The 18,039-nt window shown below is 41.7% G+C and overlaps 1 protein-coding gene across 5 annotated transcripts in view; it reads right to left on the reverse strand.

The window, feature by feature from the left end:
• Nucleotides 1–18,039, reverse strand: part of EPB41L4B (erythrocyte membrane protein band 4.1 like 4B) — a 174,467-nt gene that overhangs the window by 6,274 nt on the left and 150,154 nt on the right. For 4 of the 5 annotated variants that reach the window (XM_040548999.1, XM_040548998.1, XM_040548997.1 and 1 more), the window contains 2 exons: nucleotides 4,197–4,265; nucleotides 152–315 (listed from right to left, as the gene is read on the reverse strand). In XM_040548999.1, coding sequence (XP_040404933.1) covers nucleotides 152–315; nucleotides 4,197–4,265 — 233 coding nt within the window. The remainder of the gene's footprint in view (nucleotides 1–151; nucleotides 316–4,196; nucleotides 4,266–18,039) is intronic. The other variant, XM_040548996.1, reaches the window with a different exon arrangement.

Below are 18,039 nucleotides of genomic sequence, written 5' to 3' on the forward strand. Positions count from 1 at the left end.
AAAACTCAAAATCTTTTGGTATCAGGAGAAAGGGCACTTTAGAAATAAGGTGAATTTTCCCCACTGTAATTATGACAGAAAAAGAGAAATCCGGCTGACTCCCTCACTGTACAGAGCATCATAGCATTGCTGTGAAAGAACTGCACAGTACCTGTCCGCCAGGGAAATTGGTTTGTGTGACGTGTATATTGTCTGCACCGTTGGAGTCGGTATAGTCTCTGCCAGAGATCTCAGGACGGGCGATGGAGCTACTGGTGATAGCTTAGGCGACGACTGCACCGCGCAGCACTGCAATTTGCTGTCCGTAAATTCTGCCTACAGAAACAATGCATACAGACACGGAAAGGAAAAGGTGTAGGTTAGCTTCTACTGCTCTTGCTTACTTTCACCACCCAATTCATTGCCAAACAGTGAGTAGCAGTAAGCCCTAAAGAGAAGAGGAAGTCTGTAGCTAAAGCTGCCCAGTGCAACCTCTGTGGGCGCGGAGCAGGCCGCCCCGCTGACAACTGTGCCCGAGGATGAGCTTGATGGCTCTGTGAGATGAAACGCCCTGTGTGGGACTGGCAGCATTCAGATGAAAGGCATAATCAGTCTGGAGAATGCTGCTTATGATTGCGTTTTCCCTAAAAACAGAGCAGCATGCTGATGAGAAGGGTTTTCTGGACTGTTCTTCACAAGTCCTGTTCAATTTGCTTTGTGGGTCCTCTGACTACACTGTTTTGTGGCACCCACTTGCAGTCTGGGTTTCAAATTCCCCGTCCCTCAAGAGGAATGCTCTCTGGCAGCAAGTGATGAGCAACGTTAAACCAAGGTTGGAAGTGCTGGTTACAGACAAATGGCCAGATCTTTCAGGTGAGGCAGGGTGCCACAGGGTTACAGTGAAGACTGACCCTCCTATGTGTCTGGGAGGGAGGGGATGAGCCCTAAAAATAAATTAGCCCTGCCTTGTGTTTTGGCAAGCACCATTCCTCATGCTAAATCACAGTGGCTAGTGCGTACAGTGCATGTGTAGCCCTGACCTGGGAAGTGTACAGAGCAACTGCAGTTTGTCAGTGCATTGGGACCACTAGGGTATGCACCAGCTGGCACCTGCTGAATTTTTGTCGTGGCAGCTCTTCCTCCTGTTCAGACTTTGTGGCAGGGAGGAAGAAAAGTCACCATCGTAAGGGAACATACGATAGTGATACAGCTCTTTGAATAGCAACTTTTCTTTCTTAATTAGCTCTCAAAATCTGCAAGCCACATAGCATTAATCTAAACAAACAAACCAGTTCAGTCATTGGGACAATTATCTGAGCCCAGGAAGGAATAGCTGTGGTAGGTTTGCTCACTTATTCTGATTTTTTAACATGTTCCTGCTCGTGTTTCAACTAAAAGCATGTGATATGCTCCAAGACAAGCTCTGAAGCAATAGAAATTTCATTAATTCCACAAAATTAATCAAAATGGAAAACGTAAAACCTACTTAAGAAAGCCTCCCTCTTCAACCTTGGTCAATTTTGTGTGTAAATACTGGCTAATACAGCCTGTTCAAACTTCTCTGTCATTCAGCTTTCAGAACTGAGCCTTATGGGCTACAGGGATATGGGGTTTGGTGTTGCTCGCACAGGATTCCATCCTCTGAGGGTTGCCAGATGATACTCACGGCATGAGCATGAGACACCACCCTGTGAGGCTGAGGTAAATTCTCCCAGCCTCACTGAAATCAGCAGAACTATGGCAAATTACAGTTGCTGAAGATTTGCCCTGAGTCCTGAAGTGTGTTTGCTCAAGATAATGGTTTTATTGTATATATCCAAAGCATCTTTTTATAACTGTTTACAGAGTATGCTTGAAAAAATAATATTTAGCTGGTTTAAACAGAAATAATTCCATTAACGTTAAGTTTATGTGACTTATTCCCATTGGGAATATGGTCATCAAGCCTACCATTGCTCTGTGGAAGTCTCAGGGGGGTTCCTGGCATGAACCTTCTTTTTAAGCATTCCAGGAAAACAAGTTCTCTATTTTTAACTCAACACCATTGCACATACAGAAGCCCTGTCCTCAGTAACATTTCAATGTTTTGCTCCAAGCAAAATAAATGAATAAATAAGTAAAAGTGAAGGGGGAGCAAGGGAAAAAAAGAAAGAAGAAGAAAAAAAAAAAAGAGTCACAAATGCTGGTAGCCATCTGAGTGTGACTGGAGGACACTTGGAGTTAGATCTCGCTAGCTGCAAGACCTAGCACTGATCTAGAGCTTTTCCTTACAGCCTCCCTCTGGGGTTCGGCTACCTCCAAGCCTCTGGAAGAGCCCATGCATCAGGGTGGACTGAAACGCTGCTGAGGAGAAGCGTATCTTCTTGGGCTGGGACAGAGGACCATGAAATACAGGACCAAAGCGTAATTAACCTTCCTAATTGCTCTCTCATCCTCATGCAGTCCTCCAGGTAGTTGCTGGTTTACCAGCCGGTTTACCGAAGATATTTGTACATAACTCACTTAAAGCAATGCATGGCATTGCATGATTAGGTTTTTATTGTAATGGTGTTTGAAATGTTTGTGATTTAGATTCTGCCACCCCTGCCCAGGAAAATGGGATTCTATAGGGAGAAAAGAGAATTTCTGAAAGTTTAGTTTGAACTTTGCTTCTTTTTTTCTCAGAGTATAACAAAAATCTCAGCATTTGAATTTGCCATGAAATAACCGTTTTCTATAAGATGGAAATATCTGTGGAGAAAACATATCTGGATAGCTTCTGTTTGTATTTTAAAGTTCTATGCCCTCCAATGGAAAAAAAAATAATTAATATTGCCCTCCTATATTTTGCTTTCATCATAATCATCATAGGGAGAAAAATAATTTCCTGACAATCATTACTCTTTAATAGGAAAGCTATTCTGGGCAAATCTTTTTGCGTACATAAAGTACTATGATGAAAGATACAAACAGTGTAACTTTGGCTTGGATTTTACAACGGACATACTGTCTGGACTTGGACAACCTAGTGAAAAGTTGCTGTGACATATTCCCATTTATTTTTGGATACCTTTATTAAAAGCTCAACACTAGCACTGACTTATCCTGGGGGGCCTGACCAACTCTGGCTTTCAAATACCTAGGTGGAGAAAAGCAGCATTCACATCCAATCCCATGATCAGGTTTATTGTGAAAGAAAAGCCTCTTTAAATCATTAAGTGCAGACAGTCACTGCACATGGCCCAACAGAGATTGAAGTTGCTTGTCTCTGATCACATGCTAGATATAGATCAGAGATACCAGTAAAAGTTAAGGTTAAAGGCTGAAATGCTTCATTCTGTCAGTGTAATTTAAAACAAACAAACAAGTAAACAAAAACAAACAAACTAATAAACTATAAGCCAGTTGTTGTGGTTTACAATTAGAAGCTGGGAATTTTTCTTACAGACCAGAATCCATTCTCACATTGGAAAGGACAGGAAAGGTTATAATTAGAGTCCCACATCACATATTCCATTACATCAAGTCCTCCAAAAATCTTTCAGAATGCTCTGAATTGCCTGAGTAGATCATTTTGTCACACTTATTACATAATCCTCCTACCCTTAAAGTAGGACTTGCATTGGACTTTATTTTTGAGTGGTCAAATAATTGTTTCTGTTCGTATGTAGTTTACCTTACCAAAAAAAATAAATCCCAACTTCTGTGAAAGCTTAGTAAGAATTAAGTTCAATATTTGATTCACATTATTAAGTAAACACAGGCGTTTATACAAGGATATCATTGTAGTCATCAGCGCACTAACCATAATTCTTCCTTAAAATTCAGATGCAAATTCAATGAAAATCAGGCTCCTTTTTGTGATGGCACAGCGAGCAGTTTCAGGCAGCAGGCCATGCAGTCGCTAGACAGAGGACTGAGTCATTCCCACTCCATTGGAGAGATGCTATGGAGCTTCACAAGTGTCCTGAACTGAACAGCATTTTGGGTCTGACTGCATTAGCAGCGAGCCTTGACCTTTAACTCTTAGTCCTCTGTCTAGTAAGCAGCAACGTCTGAATGCAGGCAAGTTAATTATTTGCATAATGGGAATATTTAACCGATTTTCACTCTAAATTCTGCTTGGATTTTTTTTTTTTTTTTGAGGACTGCTTAACACGTAAGTTTCTGATACTGTTAAAAAAAGTCACTTGGAAGTGCATTAAATACACAGTTTTTTAGTTGCACATTCTACTTACAGAAAACTGTGGTACTGTTGTAAAAGGATCGAAAAAAGGATTAGATGTATCAGCAGGGAATGTCTTTATCTTTAAAAAAGATAAAGAAAAAGATGTTACTTTCAGAGCATAAAAATGGAAAAGAAAAAAAAAAGCAGCAAAGCATTGCAACTATAGTGACATATCCAACAAATTAGAGCAGTTCAGCAGCCCTTGGACCAGACCAAAAAAGACCCCTCCAAAAATGCATACAGAAACCTGATGATGAATAGTCAAAGCATAAATATGAAAACCTAATAGACTGATTTTTACCACATAATTAAATCTGTTGTGCAGGTTCTGAGCTGATTGCATACAATATACCTTCCAATTCTGTAAACAGTCACTGGATCATTACCTGCTTCCTTCAGCGAGCACTGCATTTAAAAATATGCAATGTGAAGTGCAGAAGCTTTTTTTTTTACAGTGCAGAAACTTCAGTTGAAGAGCTTTACATATGCTTTACATATACGCTTTACATATTTTAATCCTCCACATTTTCAGTTACACAGTTGTTGCCCAAGACAAATAATCATATAAGATGGGATGGAAAGATAACTCCATGCAAAAAAAAAGATCTGCATGGACAACTGTTTGTTTCAGGCAGCTGCTGGGATCTGGCTGTCTGCCTGTGTCAAGTGCTGGGCTGTGCTTAAGGATGAACCCAGGAGGTTTTCATCACAGGACCTGCAGTGAACAGGTTAGAGACCAGCACATCCCTGCACGGAGAAGGCTCAGCCCAGAGCATATTGTCACTACCCCAGGCCCTGCTGGAAGTCACTTCTGCCCTGAAAATTATTTCAAATGTTAATGGAAATTAAAGAAATATTCAAAGCAGCAACAGGCTCTGCCCTGCTCCATTGCAAGTGATGCTTCTCATGATTTTCCTCTTTGGAATGCAGGCATTATTCATTCCTTCAAAGGGAGGACAAAATATCAAACGCAGGTTTTGAACAGCTCTTCATGCTTTCCATTTGGAAAAACACATTTTTCAGTGTACAGGTGCGTTTTTCACTTTATTATAGAAATTGCTGTGCATTCGTTACGCATGTTTTCAAGCACAATTTGCTAACTACAGCTATGTAACTGCTGTTGAATAATCAAGAAAGCTACCCTGAATGCCCTAAGCCCTTGTAAGCCAAAGCAAAACCTGAAATTATGACGTCAAATATAATCAAGTAAATATATAGTGTTTATTTTGCAAATAAAATAACAGAAACATACTTGGCTTATAAGGATGCCAAGGGAAATTAACAGCCATCCGTAGGCCTGCTTCTGTGAACACGTGGCATTAGTAATGGCATTAATTGTTGGGCTTCTTAAACACGAGGAGTATAGATGGCAAAAATATAGCTCAGCATCTAAACACCTTTTTTAACAGAATAGAGGTGGCTATAAGTCAATCACACAGGTGCAAGCAAACAAACAGCTGTGCAAGGGAGAAATTCATTTAGATCATAATTTTCTATGCAAACACTTTAAGAAAGTTTCACACTTTTTAATAGATGTACATTTCTGTTAGCAAAGTGTATGTATATTATACTGCTGGTTGAATCTACTCATCACACTGAAGCAATAGCTCCTTGCAAGTACAAACAGTAAAAAACACAAGCATGCTCCATTGTAAATCCCATCTTTTAACCAAAGGCAAAGCAACACCGGGATGGGAAGCTGGTTACTCATACGCAGTTTGAGTCTGATATACTACAGCCAAACTTTTTTCTCATTTTGCAGATTGGGCTCGTTAACAAAATGAAGTGCAGTTACTGAATACAGAAAAGAAAAACGACGCAGAACAATTTTTGGGCCCCCTGGGATTTGGGATATTTCAGGACACCAGCCGGCCCTGGCTGCACGCCGAGGCACGCAGTGGTGCACAGCACCCTCTTGCAAAATCAGCGCTGTGACCCGTGCGTGTGGCTGAGGCCAGCCTGCCTATCAAAACCCAGCAAAAAGCAGTTAATCTGGCTTACATATCAGCATGAGTTCCTCTCTAGGGGAGCTGTGTTTATTTAATCTCAGGAACAAGGCAATCCCAACAAATGAAGGGCTCTGTGGGCTCTAAACCCACCAATTTCCGGCATTTGAATGAAACTGAAAACAGAAATTAAGGAACAGAGGGGGGAACAAAGCACACTTGTATTCAATTTAAGAGTGAGAAACAGAAACCATCCTGCTCAGCCTTTAGGATTTAGTCTTTCTTTTTCTTGTTTCCTTCTGAGAAGAGGCCGGTGCTGCTCAGATGGCACAATGGAGTTTGTTGGTTTGCCTGGGCCTTGGCCTGGGCCTGGTTGGCCCTGGCCTGGGCCTTGATAAGAGCTTTACTGCTATCTGCTCAGCACCGGTGAGAGGTCCTTATCTGTTCATAGCCTGGTTCTTTTCAGGAAGAAACAGGTACAACATCCTAATCCACGTAATTGCAGAAAAAAATCCATATATTCAAAAATACTTTTCAGACTGAGGCTAAGGTAGGACAGTGAGACAGTAAGGGAAAGCACCAGTTAGGCAACTGACTTATGTAAAATTGCATTTGGAAACCTCAAAGACCACTTCACCCATGAACATGCCTTGGCCTCCTTGGCCTGCATGTCCACCCTGGCCAGCAGTGCTGTGAGGCAAGCAGCAGCCAGCAGCACCTGCGAGCAGGAAGAAAACTCTGCCTGTTCCTGCCCCACCACACAAGGACAGTGGTGCTGGGTGTGAGTGTCTTCCTGACCCTTGCTTTGCAGATGAATTTATTGCATGGTGTCAAAATTCAGAGTAGCTCAGAAAGCAAAACTATTCCCTGACCAGAACGGGAGGCCAAGGCTGAAATGTTGCCACCTGAGGGCTGAGAATGGAAGAACAGATCTATCTTCACCATCTACCACAAACCTGCAGTTTCTCCATCCTTGGAGACCTTCAGGAGCTTCGAGGCTTCACCTGGGACTGCAAATGCAAGGGGACGAGGGAGAGGGAAGAGGAGGTGGGCAGCTCCGTGTGTAGGACAGTCTCACGCAGCTGAACCATAGCTGCTCAGACTAGCAAAACACAGTAGCTGCTAGTGGATTGTCAACTGATGGGCTGCTGAAGTATGCTGTCTGCTTTGGTATAAAACAAACCAAGAGAAAACAGCTTTAAAGCACACAACTGGGCACAAAAATCCTCGTGCTGGCAGATGGAGTGGCAATAGTGTCCACACTGCAGAGTTGTGCTGTGCATTCCAGCAGCATCTCGTGTGCTGAGGGCTTGTTTCACAACCTCAAATGCCTCTAGCTTAAAAGGTCAGGGTGCACTACCATAGCAGAACTATTTTGTACAAGTGTCTCCTGGTCTAGAATATTTGGCTTGGCAAGTTGAGAATTTACTAAGCCTAAAAGAACACTTGGCTGTTAAAGAAAGAAAGAAGGAAAGAAAGGAGGAAAGAAAAAAGGAGGAAAGAAAAAAGGAAGGAAGGAAGGAAGGAAGGAAGGAGGGAGGGAGGGAGGGAGGGAGAGAGGGAGGGAGGGAGGGAGGGAGGGAGGGAGGGAGGGAGGGAGGAAGGAAGGAAGGAAGGAAGGAAGGAAGGAAGGAAGGAAGGAAGGAAGGAAGGAGAAAAGTTACATAAAAATTATCTGTGGATAATTTTCTGCTAGTACTCAAAAATTCTTGTTGCACTATCAGCCATCTGTGGGGCTGACATATTTTGGAGGTATCTGTCACAACCAGAAAGAATTAACAGCACTAATTTTCCTTGATATTTATACTGAAGGGAAGAATGAAGGAGGGTGGAGGAAGAAAAGGGACAACATAATAAGAACTTTCTCCTTTTCATTTGTGCAAAAACCTTCTTCTGGGCAGAGTTTAAAATCTCGGTAAAAACACTTGTACATATTTTAAATGGGTTAGAAGAAAAAAAAAATGAAATGTTCTCATAAAAACAAACTGAACTTGGAGGGACAAAGAAAGAGTATTCCCACCTGAAATGAAAACAGCAGGAGAGTTGTGGAAAATGAGTTAGTAGTTGGAATGTGTTAATTGAAATAAAATGAGCTATTTCTGGTATTTCTATCAGAGGGGAATATTATAAATGTCCTTGCTGTTACAAAGAAAAAAAAAAATGACACTTTGGGGAACAGTGGGCTTAATTTGGGTATGTTCTTCTACATTTAGAGTACCCAGTGTATCCACTGCCCTGCCCCAACACCTTCTCCTTCTGCAAGGATCTGATAACCTGTTGTGCTGTTGACAGGCAAACGTTGTTCTTCACTTCACTTGGCTTCATCCCCATCCCATTCACCTTGACCAGAGGCCTTACAATATGCTGGAGAAGCTGTGTGCTGTCAGTGGGGTTGCACCGTCACTTTGTATGCTGGCCAGACACGAGTCAAACTTTAGGGCAAACACTTCACTAAGTTCCTGTGCCTTGGAGCAGAAGCAGAGCTGCTAACACCTGAAATGGTGCCATAAACACGTCTCTCAGTATACACATACAGCCAGAGGAATATTCAGTGGTGCTTTATTTAAAAATGCAGGCTATAAGTTAAATACCATCACATCTGTACAGCACAGAGATGAGATTCATTTCTACTTGTCAAACTAGAAAAAATCAGCAGCTGAAACTCCTGGAGTAAATTGCATTAGCATTTCCCAGTCCTGATGAGTGATATGACTTAAAAACCATGAGTTATCTATTAGACCCACTTTCCAAAAACAGTGATAGGATTCTGAACCCTGCAATTGTTCAGTAAAGCTCCATTTCTGCTGTCATATCGTTTCAGTGGCAATTTCCATAATGAGGTGGAAAATGTGAAAACAAATATTTTCTGGTATTTTTCACCATGCAATATCCTCATGGCCAAACAAATCATTTTGAGTGGAAGTAGTTCCTGGCTCTGATGACCACTCATGTAATGTTGACCCCAGCTCATTCCCTTTTTGTGTGTGGCAACGAACATGACATGAAGGTAGACATGCATAGTCGCTGCCTGGGTGCACAAGGCAAAAACCAAACTAAACTATAAACCTGTGACAGGATGGAGATGTAAACCAGCAATACCATTGGCTAATCACTCTTGGAAAAGGCTGTGTGAACTAAATGCCCTGATGAACCAAACTTGGTGTGAATCCCATACACGCTGCATCCCAGACCACCTTCTTCTCAAGGAACGCAGGATGCTTTCTGCTTGTTGAACTGATATCCAGGTGTCAGTGTCAGCAGATGGATTTAATTCACACACATTAAAGAGGGGCAGTTTTGCAGAAGTGTGTCGTTGAAAACACCCTAAGGCACCAAATGTGAGGTTTCTGAAGAGGATGGGTTTCTGTGATCTGCCAATCCAGGAAAACACTCTGTGTTCATAAATCTCCCTGCCTACTGTTATTCCCTCTGTGGAGATGTCTCCCTCCCAGCTCCACCTGGTCTTCAGGTCTCCCTTGCTCATCTTGCAAGTAACTGGCAGAGGCTGGAGTTCAAGGAACTGCTTCAAACAACGTTCATGGACACCTAAAAACCAAACTAAGTGAATCCAGCTGTTTAACTCATTTGACCTACCAGCTGGCCTGGGTTTCCACAGGACCAGGAGTGCAGTATTGAGTCCCCCTTCCCACAGGCACCACATAAGTCCTTTTGGTAAACTGAGAAAGTGCCACCTAGAAAGCCACTCTCATCCCACGCTGTCTGAGCCAGGCTTGCTTGGGTATCCCTCAGATGACAAGCGTTTTGTTCCTCTGCTTGTTGCAGTATGCCAGCCCTTCTCTGAGCCTTGCTCGGGGCTGAATCCACCTGTCCTGGAACGTGCCAGGCAGCAGACACCACGTTCTTGATGCCTCACTGGGCCTCATGTGATACTGCTAATATTTTCCTCTTCCTCAGACGCTTTCCTTCCTCTTAGAGTCACCTTATGCAACATTTCCTACCAGGGAGGTGTTGTCAGGAGGTGGCTGCGTGGCTCCTTAATTGTGCTCCAGCGATCTCTGGCTCCCAAATGGATGCTCAAGGGAGTTCATGGGAGAGATGTACATGGCTCAGCCTCTGCTGAAGCCTTGCCTTGCTGTAGCTATAGCATTTCACAGGTACTTAACATACAATAGTTTGTGGCTACAGTATAAGCCATATGATATTTACAAGCAGGTCTACATAAAAACACAGTAGTGAAGACAAAATCCTGAATCTTCGTGCCAACTTTCGTACTAATTTGCAAATTGTGTTGGTGCTAGCATCCCTCTTATGCTGCCCTGACAGACAGAGAACTCTGCCGATTGTTGCTCTAAGGATTGCGATTCTGAGCTGCTAGCGCAGTGATTTCAGAAGTATTGGAGTGGGGGGCAGAAATAATGTTATTGTCAGCACAGCAGCTCTACAGCACATCAGAAGGGAAGGCATGTCCTGGGTTGGCTTTACAACATAGCTTTGCCTTGAGACTGTTTTGGAGAACACATTTAATTCTTCAAAACAATACAGAGTAAGGACAATTCAGATGTGGTGAAAGCAAGACAGTGTCCACGCTGTCACAGTCCTCAGGATTTTCAGTACTCCTTTGCAGCTGCTGTGAAGGTGAACAAGCTTTAGCAGAACATAATCTCAGCATGGGCTGTCAGCCTAGTCACCATCCCCTGAGGAAAATGTGGTGAGGCAAAATGATGTCACAGTCTTGATGTGTTGGCTAAAACGCATATTAAAGACTGCAGCATTTGCTTGGTCTTTGTTTAAAACACAGAAATGAAACAAACAAAAAGCAGCAGGTACATTCGCTGGATGTGGTGGGTTTTCTTCTCCAACATCTCTGCAGAATAAGTTAGTTGCATTGCTTGGACAGCTAACGCAGTTACCTTTTTTGCCCCTTGGTCTTTACCAATGAAACCAACGATGCTCCAGGTGCCTAGATCATGTGCACAGCTAACAAAATCAAGTGGCATCTTCTGCAGATGGAGACTTTTGTCACAGAAGAAAGTCACTAAAGGTGGATAACATGAAGAGGAGGAAATGAGTACTGTGATTACTGCCAGACGACAGTGCCCCAGGTAAGCCAAATATTTCTCAATTTGACTGCCTGCAGGAAGACTATACATGCATTTTGTACCAGATGAAAACTCACCACTAGCCACACCTGATTATTTCTAGGGATAGACACTGACAGCTCAACATCCAATAACTGTTGTTCACCATGCCTTATTAATACAGAGACTTCAGACCCAGGTACATTTCGACACAGGCTGACTAATAACCACATAACATACATTCATGTTCTCAAAAGCTTCAGGATCACATTCCTCTGTTGAAAAGTTATGACAGATTGACGCAAACAGTGCACTGCCTGACTTCTGTCCAACACAAACAAATAGTTTGTCTTTCTACTGTGAACAATCTCTACTGGTATAAGAGCAAAGTTGGCTGAAAGTCCTAAAGAGTCCAGAAACTCAACCAATCATGGTCTCCTTGAATGTCAGGATAGTAAGGAATATTTTGTATTAATTTTCTGTCCTACTTTTATGGGCTATTGAGCTCTGCCAAAATCCCCAAGAGTTTATACAGTTCATTATTCTACAGGAAGAGAATAGCATAGGTAGATTAAAGTCAGTGGAGCTACGGAACAAGTGTTAGAATGATGAGCTGGACCACTTTTTAATATATCCATCCAGGAGGACAATTGTGCTTATTTTCAGCTTCAGCATGTGATCTGTCCCAGTGACTACCACAGTATTAATCTGTGCATGTGCCTAGAAACTTTGGTGACCCCCCTTGTGGATTAGGATCTACTCAGATACACAGAGATGCTGACTCCTGCACTGTGCTGCTGTTTGCCAGTCTCACCGCTCTAAAAGTCTGCTCTAAATTGTGTCTCTATTTGGAAATAAGCCATCACCATCGTAGTATGCCACCCTTTCCACATGAGCGCTGCTTCTTTAAATGTCGCAGATACAAAACTATTTGGTCCTAACACTGAGCTCAACTTGATTAGAAGCTAAAAGTCTATTAATAACAATGTTTTATGTGGTTTAAGATCAGTGCATGAACAAATCCAATCCCATATCTAGTAAATCTTTTGTGATATATGTTACATATAAAAACCTATTTATTTGTAACTTCATGCCCTTGGCTACTGAATCATTCATATTGACAGCCACTGAGCACTGAAATAAAGAACAGGTCCTGCCTTGTCTGCAAGTAAAATCTTGGGGCAAGCGTTCAAACACAACAGCTCATTAAGCATATACATTTATGAATTCAAACATTTGCATTGTTATACTTCGTGAATTCAATGCCACAAAACACATCGGATGCCTCTGTGCCTGTTGAGTTTTTTATTAAACCAATCCAGCACCAAAGTGAATGTGTTGCTCTTTTTCTCAGTTTATTTCCATCTTTTCAAAAGCAGATTGGGATGCTGCCTTAAAATCCAGTCTTCCAGTCCCAGACACTGTGCTCAGGCTTCTTCCATAGCTAAATAGATTAGTCCCAGCCAAGGGATAATCCCAATCGATTAGGGCTATTACCACAGAGCTCACTCTCACCCATCCTTAATTACAGCAGAAATTTATCCTTCGGACTGAGTGGAAAAGTACAGAGCTCTTCTGTTTGGGCCAGGAATGATGGCAGTTTGAACGCCAGAAGGCTGCTGTACCGTCTGAGTGGAGCTCTGCTTCCCTGCAAGTTGTTTGTTGGGCTGAGAATGCAGGGGATCCATTATTAAAGACATCTCTTTGAAAGCGACTGAAGAAGATTATAATGCTGCAGCGGACAGGAAAGGAAGAAGGAAATAGGAGAGAGGCCAAATGATGACAGTTCCGTCCCTGGAGGTCTGTTTGTGGCACTAACTCAGGGGAAGAAACACACTGTGAATAAGTGTCACAAGCAGATCCTGGTCCCCAGGCAGGGATTCCTGCCCGTCCCAGCAGGAGCTTGCAGGTGAGCCAAATGGGGAGCTGGGGGTTTCCTGCGAGGTGCATTTCCAGCACTGCTGCCTCCAAGGCCCTTTCCCAGCATCACATTGTGATGGGGGCCAAAGCACACAGAGGTCTAGCAACCTCTGCTGATGTTACGGTCCCTGGGAGAATTGTGGTTAACTCATTTGATTCAGGAAAACCTTGAAACCTTTCTAAATTGTAAGAGGAGGAGAGGCTGGTCCTGTCAACCCCATAACAGGGGAGTAATGAGGGTGCTTATGGTTACCTTTCTGACCTTCTCCCCAAGAGCCTTGGGATAGCAGAAGTCTAAGACCTGGGATATTCTGTTTTCTTGGGGAGGTTGTTTTTATTTATTTATTTATTAACTTTTTTTTTTCTTGCTTTAGGAGTGTGATGTCCATGAATTTGGGAACTAGCTGTTCGTGGTGCAGGAATATGCCCAATTCAGCCATACTGTAGATGGGAAGGAAAGCCTTAACCTGCATTGCCTAAGTGCCTATGCTCTTGGTGAGGGTGAAAGCACAGTTTCCCCAATCCTTTTTTTTTTTTTTTTTCAAAACCATAGCAACAAGACAGGAGGGATCTGAAGGGCAAAACTGCTTTAGAGGCACACACAAACGTGTGGCTTTGCTGATCACAGACACTTTGAAGAGACCGAGCTTTGTTTGAAGTCTGGCAGCTCAGCCACTGACGCAAACACATGGGCTCTAGAGCTGGATGTGAGCTCCTGAGCTTCACGGTTATTGGTCTTGACAGTTTGCTTGATTCAGATGCAGCACAAGATGAGTGCCAAATTGTACACAAATTCAGGTGGTCAGAAGCCCACTGTACTTGGCACATGAATTCCCAAATTCAGCATTGCCAACAGGGTTCCCAGCAGAGCACGTGCACGTGCCTTGGTGTCAGTGCCAGATAGCACAGGCACCTTCTTCATTTTATGCCATCTTGGCAACACACAGCAGTTTGCCAAAAGTGGCCAGGTGATGTTCCAGTGCATCAGAGCACTTCAAGACTCTAGCCAATTCTTTGGCAGAGGAACAACAAATGACATGAACTTGTTAAACATGTTTTGTAGACCTCCTTTCCTGACCTCGCTGGCTGTCCCTCCAAGAGGGGTGGGAGGTTGGTCTTGGGTTGCTGAACATGAGATGAATGTCCTGCCATAAAACAAGCCATAAATACACAGTTCTTCCATAGTGATGGTTCTGTGGCCAAGTTCCAGGGAATAACTCTAAAGAGCATGCTAGTACTGCTTTCTAGTCAGCACGCTTAAACTGCTATGAGGTAGAGGACATCTATCTGTGTAGAAATTTTCTTCCTCAGTCCAAAACAGTTTAGCATTTTGTTTTTCAGTGTGATACAAGTGGTAATGAACAGAAGAGGACCCTTTCTGAGTTCAGTGGATTTCAATCCAGTTACCATGATAGTTGACTATCTGGATTTAAGCAACTCTTGTTTTCTTTCTTCCACAATTAAATGACAATTTTCTGCTATGATCCACAATACTTGGGATGACGCACAGAAACTGTGCAATCACCAGAAACATTCTGAGATTTAGGCAAACTCACATTTATCAGTTCCACTTCCCATTTATTTCTGTTATTGTCATTCCTCTGAGTTATGAGACTGTAGTACTAGGCTCTGTACAAAGGCAAAGCAAAAGATCTGCCCTGATGAAAATCTCACAAGTCAATGACTGGGTCTCTGTTTCATAGTTGTTTACTGGTAGACAGTCTACAACAAATTAAATAGACAATATGTCTCAGTAGGAGACTTCCCCACTGTGGTAAATAACAGTAAAAAGCAGAGGACAGATCAATAGATGAGAGAAAGTCGTTGATCACTTAGGTCCTGCTGATTGCTCCTCAGAAGAGGCTGCTATTGGAGCTGCTTAGGAATTCTCATCAGAAAATGACCATTCATTCAAACTGAATTTGTAACAAAAGAATCAGTGCTGATTCAAATTTTTCTATACTTAAAAAATAATAACTAAAAAAGGTTTTATCTCAGTATTTTGTAAGAGTAGGTAGAGTAGGTATTAGTGCCTAATTTAGAAATGATGTTTCGTTTGGAAACACAAGTTCATTTAAATTAATTAAGGAACATTACTAGAAACTGAAACACTTCAAAACTGCTAAAATGAAAGCATTTCTAAGTGGCCTGATATTTCACTCTACCCTTCAAACCACTCTCTGATGTTTGATTGAGGATGTTTTCCAAAATACAGACTTTGGAAAGAAAATGTAGACAACTAGATTTTACTTTAACCACAGCAAAAGAAGAAAAAAAAAAAAAAAAAAAAGATTTCCTATCAGTTCCGATTATTTGAGTGGTAAATAAAAAGAAAGTTTACTTGCTCTTTTCGCTGTTTTTACAAGTTGAGTCACCCATCAGACAGTCAAAAAAACAGCTCAGAAAGCAGATGTTTTCATTTTCAGTTGGAGCTTGAAGGCATTCAATTGAAATTCCACAGAACAGCCAAGCAGTTAGCATCACACTTGCTATCACACTGGAAAAATGTGAATTAGAATTACACATATATCAATTCATTAGTGTGTTCGAAAGAAAACAAATACACAATAGTTACTCACTGGAGTCTAAATGCAATTGTCACTAATCACAGTGAAGAAGAGAGATTACGAACTTCGCAGTCGCAGAGACAAAAGGAATGATGTACTTCTCAGGCCAAAGGAAAGGTGATAATACGTCTTTATCAAAAGACTTTGAGACATAATAGCTGCATAACTATATTTGTCTCATTGAGAGCAAGCATAAAGAGATATACCTCATTTCAAGCAGGCTTTTGCATGGAGGCTGAACATTTTTCTATTACATGGATTACTGTAGAGTGGAGAAGCGGACTCAGGCTGTACATCCAAAAGTTGATGCTCTATGTCTGAAAAGCCCTGCAATGTCAATTGTTCACTTTTGCTCTTCTTAGGCAGACGTTACACCTGCTAACTGCTGCTAAGGATATGAAGTACTTTCTCTTGAAAAATAAAGCAAAAAGCTGAAATAAAAAAAATAATGACCAAAAGTATGACTGAACTTATCAAACACGATTTACAAAATTATGCAGGCTCTAAGAGATTTGCTGAAGATGTACCTCCTCAGCTTGCAGCCGCAGGTGGATGTCAGCCAATTTAAAATCTGGTTGCTTGCATTTATCTGATCCCCTTTACTTATTCTGCCGTTCCTTTCAAGCAATAAAGAAAGCTGCTACTGTGGTGGAATGATCACGTTTTTCATGGGGAGGCAGGAGAAAGAGATTGCAGGTAGCATTTTCTTCTTTTTTTTTTTCTTTTTTTTTTTTTCTTGTGAAGCTAAAATAACCTTTATGATGCTCAAGTTTTCACGGAATCACGGAATGTTTGAAGTTGGAAGGGAACTCTGGAGGTCATCTGCCTTTGTTCATTTTATGATTTCTACAGGCATGGGACAGGCACATGGAATGCTAGAGGACAGATATAACAGCAACTTAAAATGTACAGAAATGACTAAAAATAACTGTATGTGGCAGATTTTATCACCTCTCCAGGAAAAAACTCCTGCCATCTTGATCCAAACTATCTTCTGACAACACATCTTTATCTGCCTTATCTCAAGTTTTATTAGAAGTTAGCCAGTGGGTCATTCAGTATTTAAAAGCAGTGAATTAGAGTAGGCACAGCACAGCATCACACGCCTGCACCTTTTTCCACTTAACACCTTCCCCTCTTTTTGGTACCTTTTCTTGCTCATGTACACATCCTATCCAATTTATCACAGTGTCCACTGGTGCATAGTCAGCAGTGGATTTCACCTTCTGGGTATTTATTTTTATGCAGAATTCACTTTCAATTAGTTAAAGAAATAGGGAAGTGTTGAATCATCTGTCATACGTTTACAGAGAGCACCAAGTTGTTCCATTGAGCATAAGGGGCTAAAGGGAAAATAAACATTCATCGAGCCAATGAATTTACATTCCTTAAACTAAGGGCAAAATAAAAGTAAATCTAAATGTTCACAGTTCATCTTTTAGCAATCTCTCGTTCTGCTTCTCAACTAAGTCAGTGTGCCCTTCTGTAATGGGCAAATGGGAACAAATTCCCAAACAGTTGGGAAGCAGTCAAAGCATTTTGTATTTTTTAGAGAATGTTAAACTAAGATCCAGCAGGCAGTCTCTGAGTCTGACTGCATTCCCAGACTCTCGGTTATCTTGCAAGCTAGTAATTCAATAGACCGCTTATGAGACTGGCATCCACCAGTAAAGCTCCATGCTCAAACTACGTGCAGAGATACATATTAGTTGCAAATCCTATTTATAGTGCTCTATCCATGCAGACTATCAGAAGCAGTTATCAGGGAAACATCCAGTCCAAAATGCATTCAGCCATTATTTTGGCTGCTTAAGTGCCGTGATTGCTTCTAAATGTGCTAAGTCCCCTCTCTAGTTATCAGCATGCTTTATATAACCTAAATGATGCTCAGGTAATTTGCATTTGCTTGAATCAGACACTGTGCTCCCAGGAGCCTGGCACTGCATGCAGCACTGAGTACTTCCCCTCTGCAATCCCCCATCAAATGTCTCACACTCAATTTGACTGAGCAGTACAGTGCACCCCTTTGAATTGCGTTCTTATCTGGTTGAACATGCAGTGCCCCTTTCTTTAGCAGAAAAAAGGCTCTTTGCAATATCAGTATTTCAATTTTAAGTATTCCTTGGGTTCCTATGGAACTAGATTTATTGCCTGTTGCTACAAGCTTTTTGTATAAAAATTGTTTGCTTTAGCAATTGCTGCTCTTCACTATTTCTTCATTTAATATGCAGTTAAAATGCACAAATTTGAAACTGGGAATAAATGTACATTTAACATGTTGCTTCTTGCTTTGGGTTCTTATGTGTACATGTAGCTGTACATTTAACAGACAAACCACTCCTTTGTGCACATTGTTTTGCTAATAATTGGCTATTGCATGT

The sequence above is a fragment of the Cygnus olor genome, chromosome 2 (assembly GCF_009769625.2).
Source record: "Cygnus olor isolate bCygOlo1 chromosome 2, bCygOlo1.pri.v2, whole genome shotgun sequence".
Lineage (NCBI taxonomy): Eukaryota > Metazoa > Chordata > Aves > Anseriformes > Anatidae > Cygnus > Cygnus olor.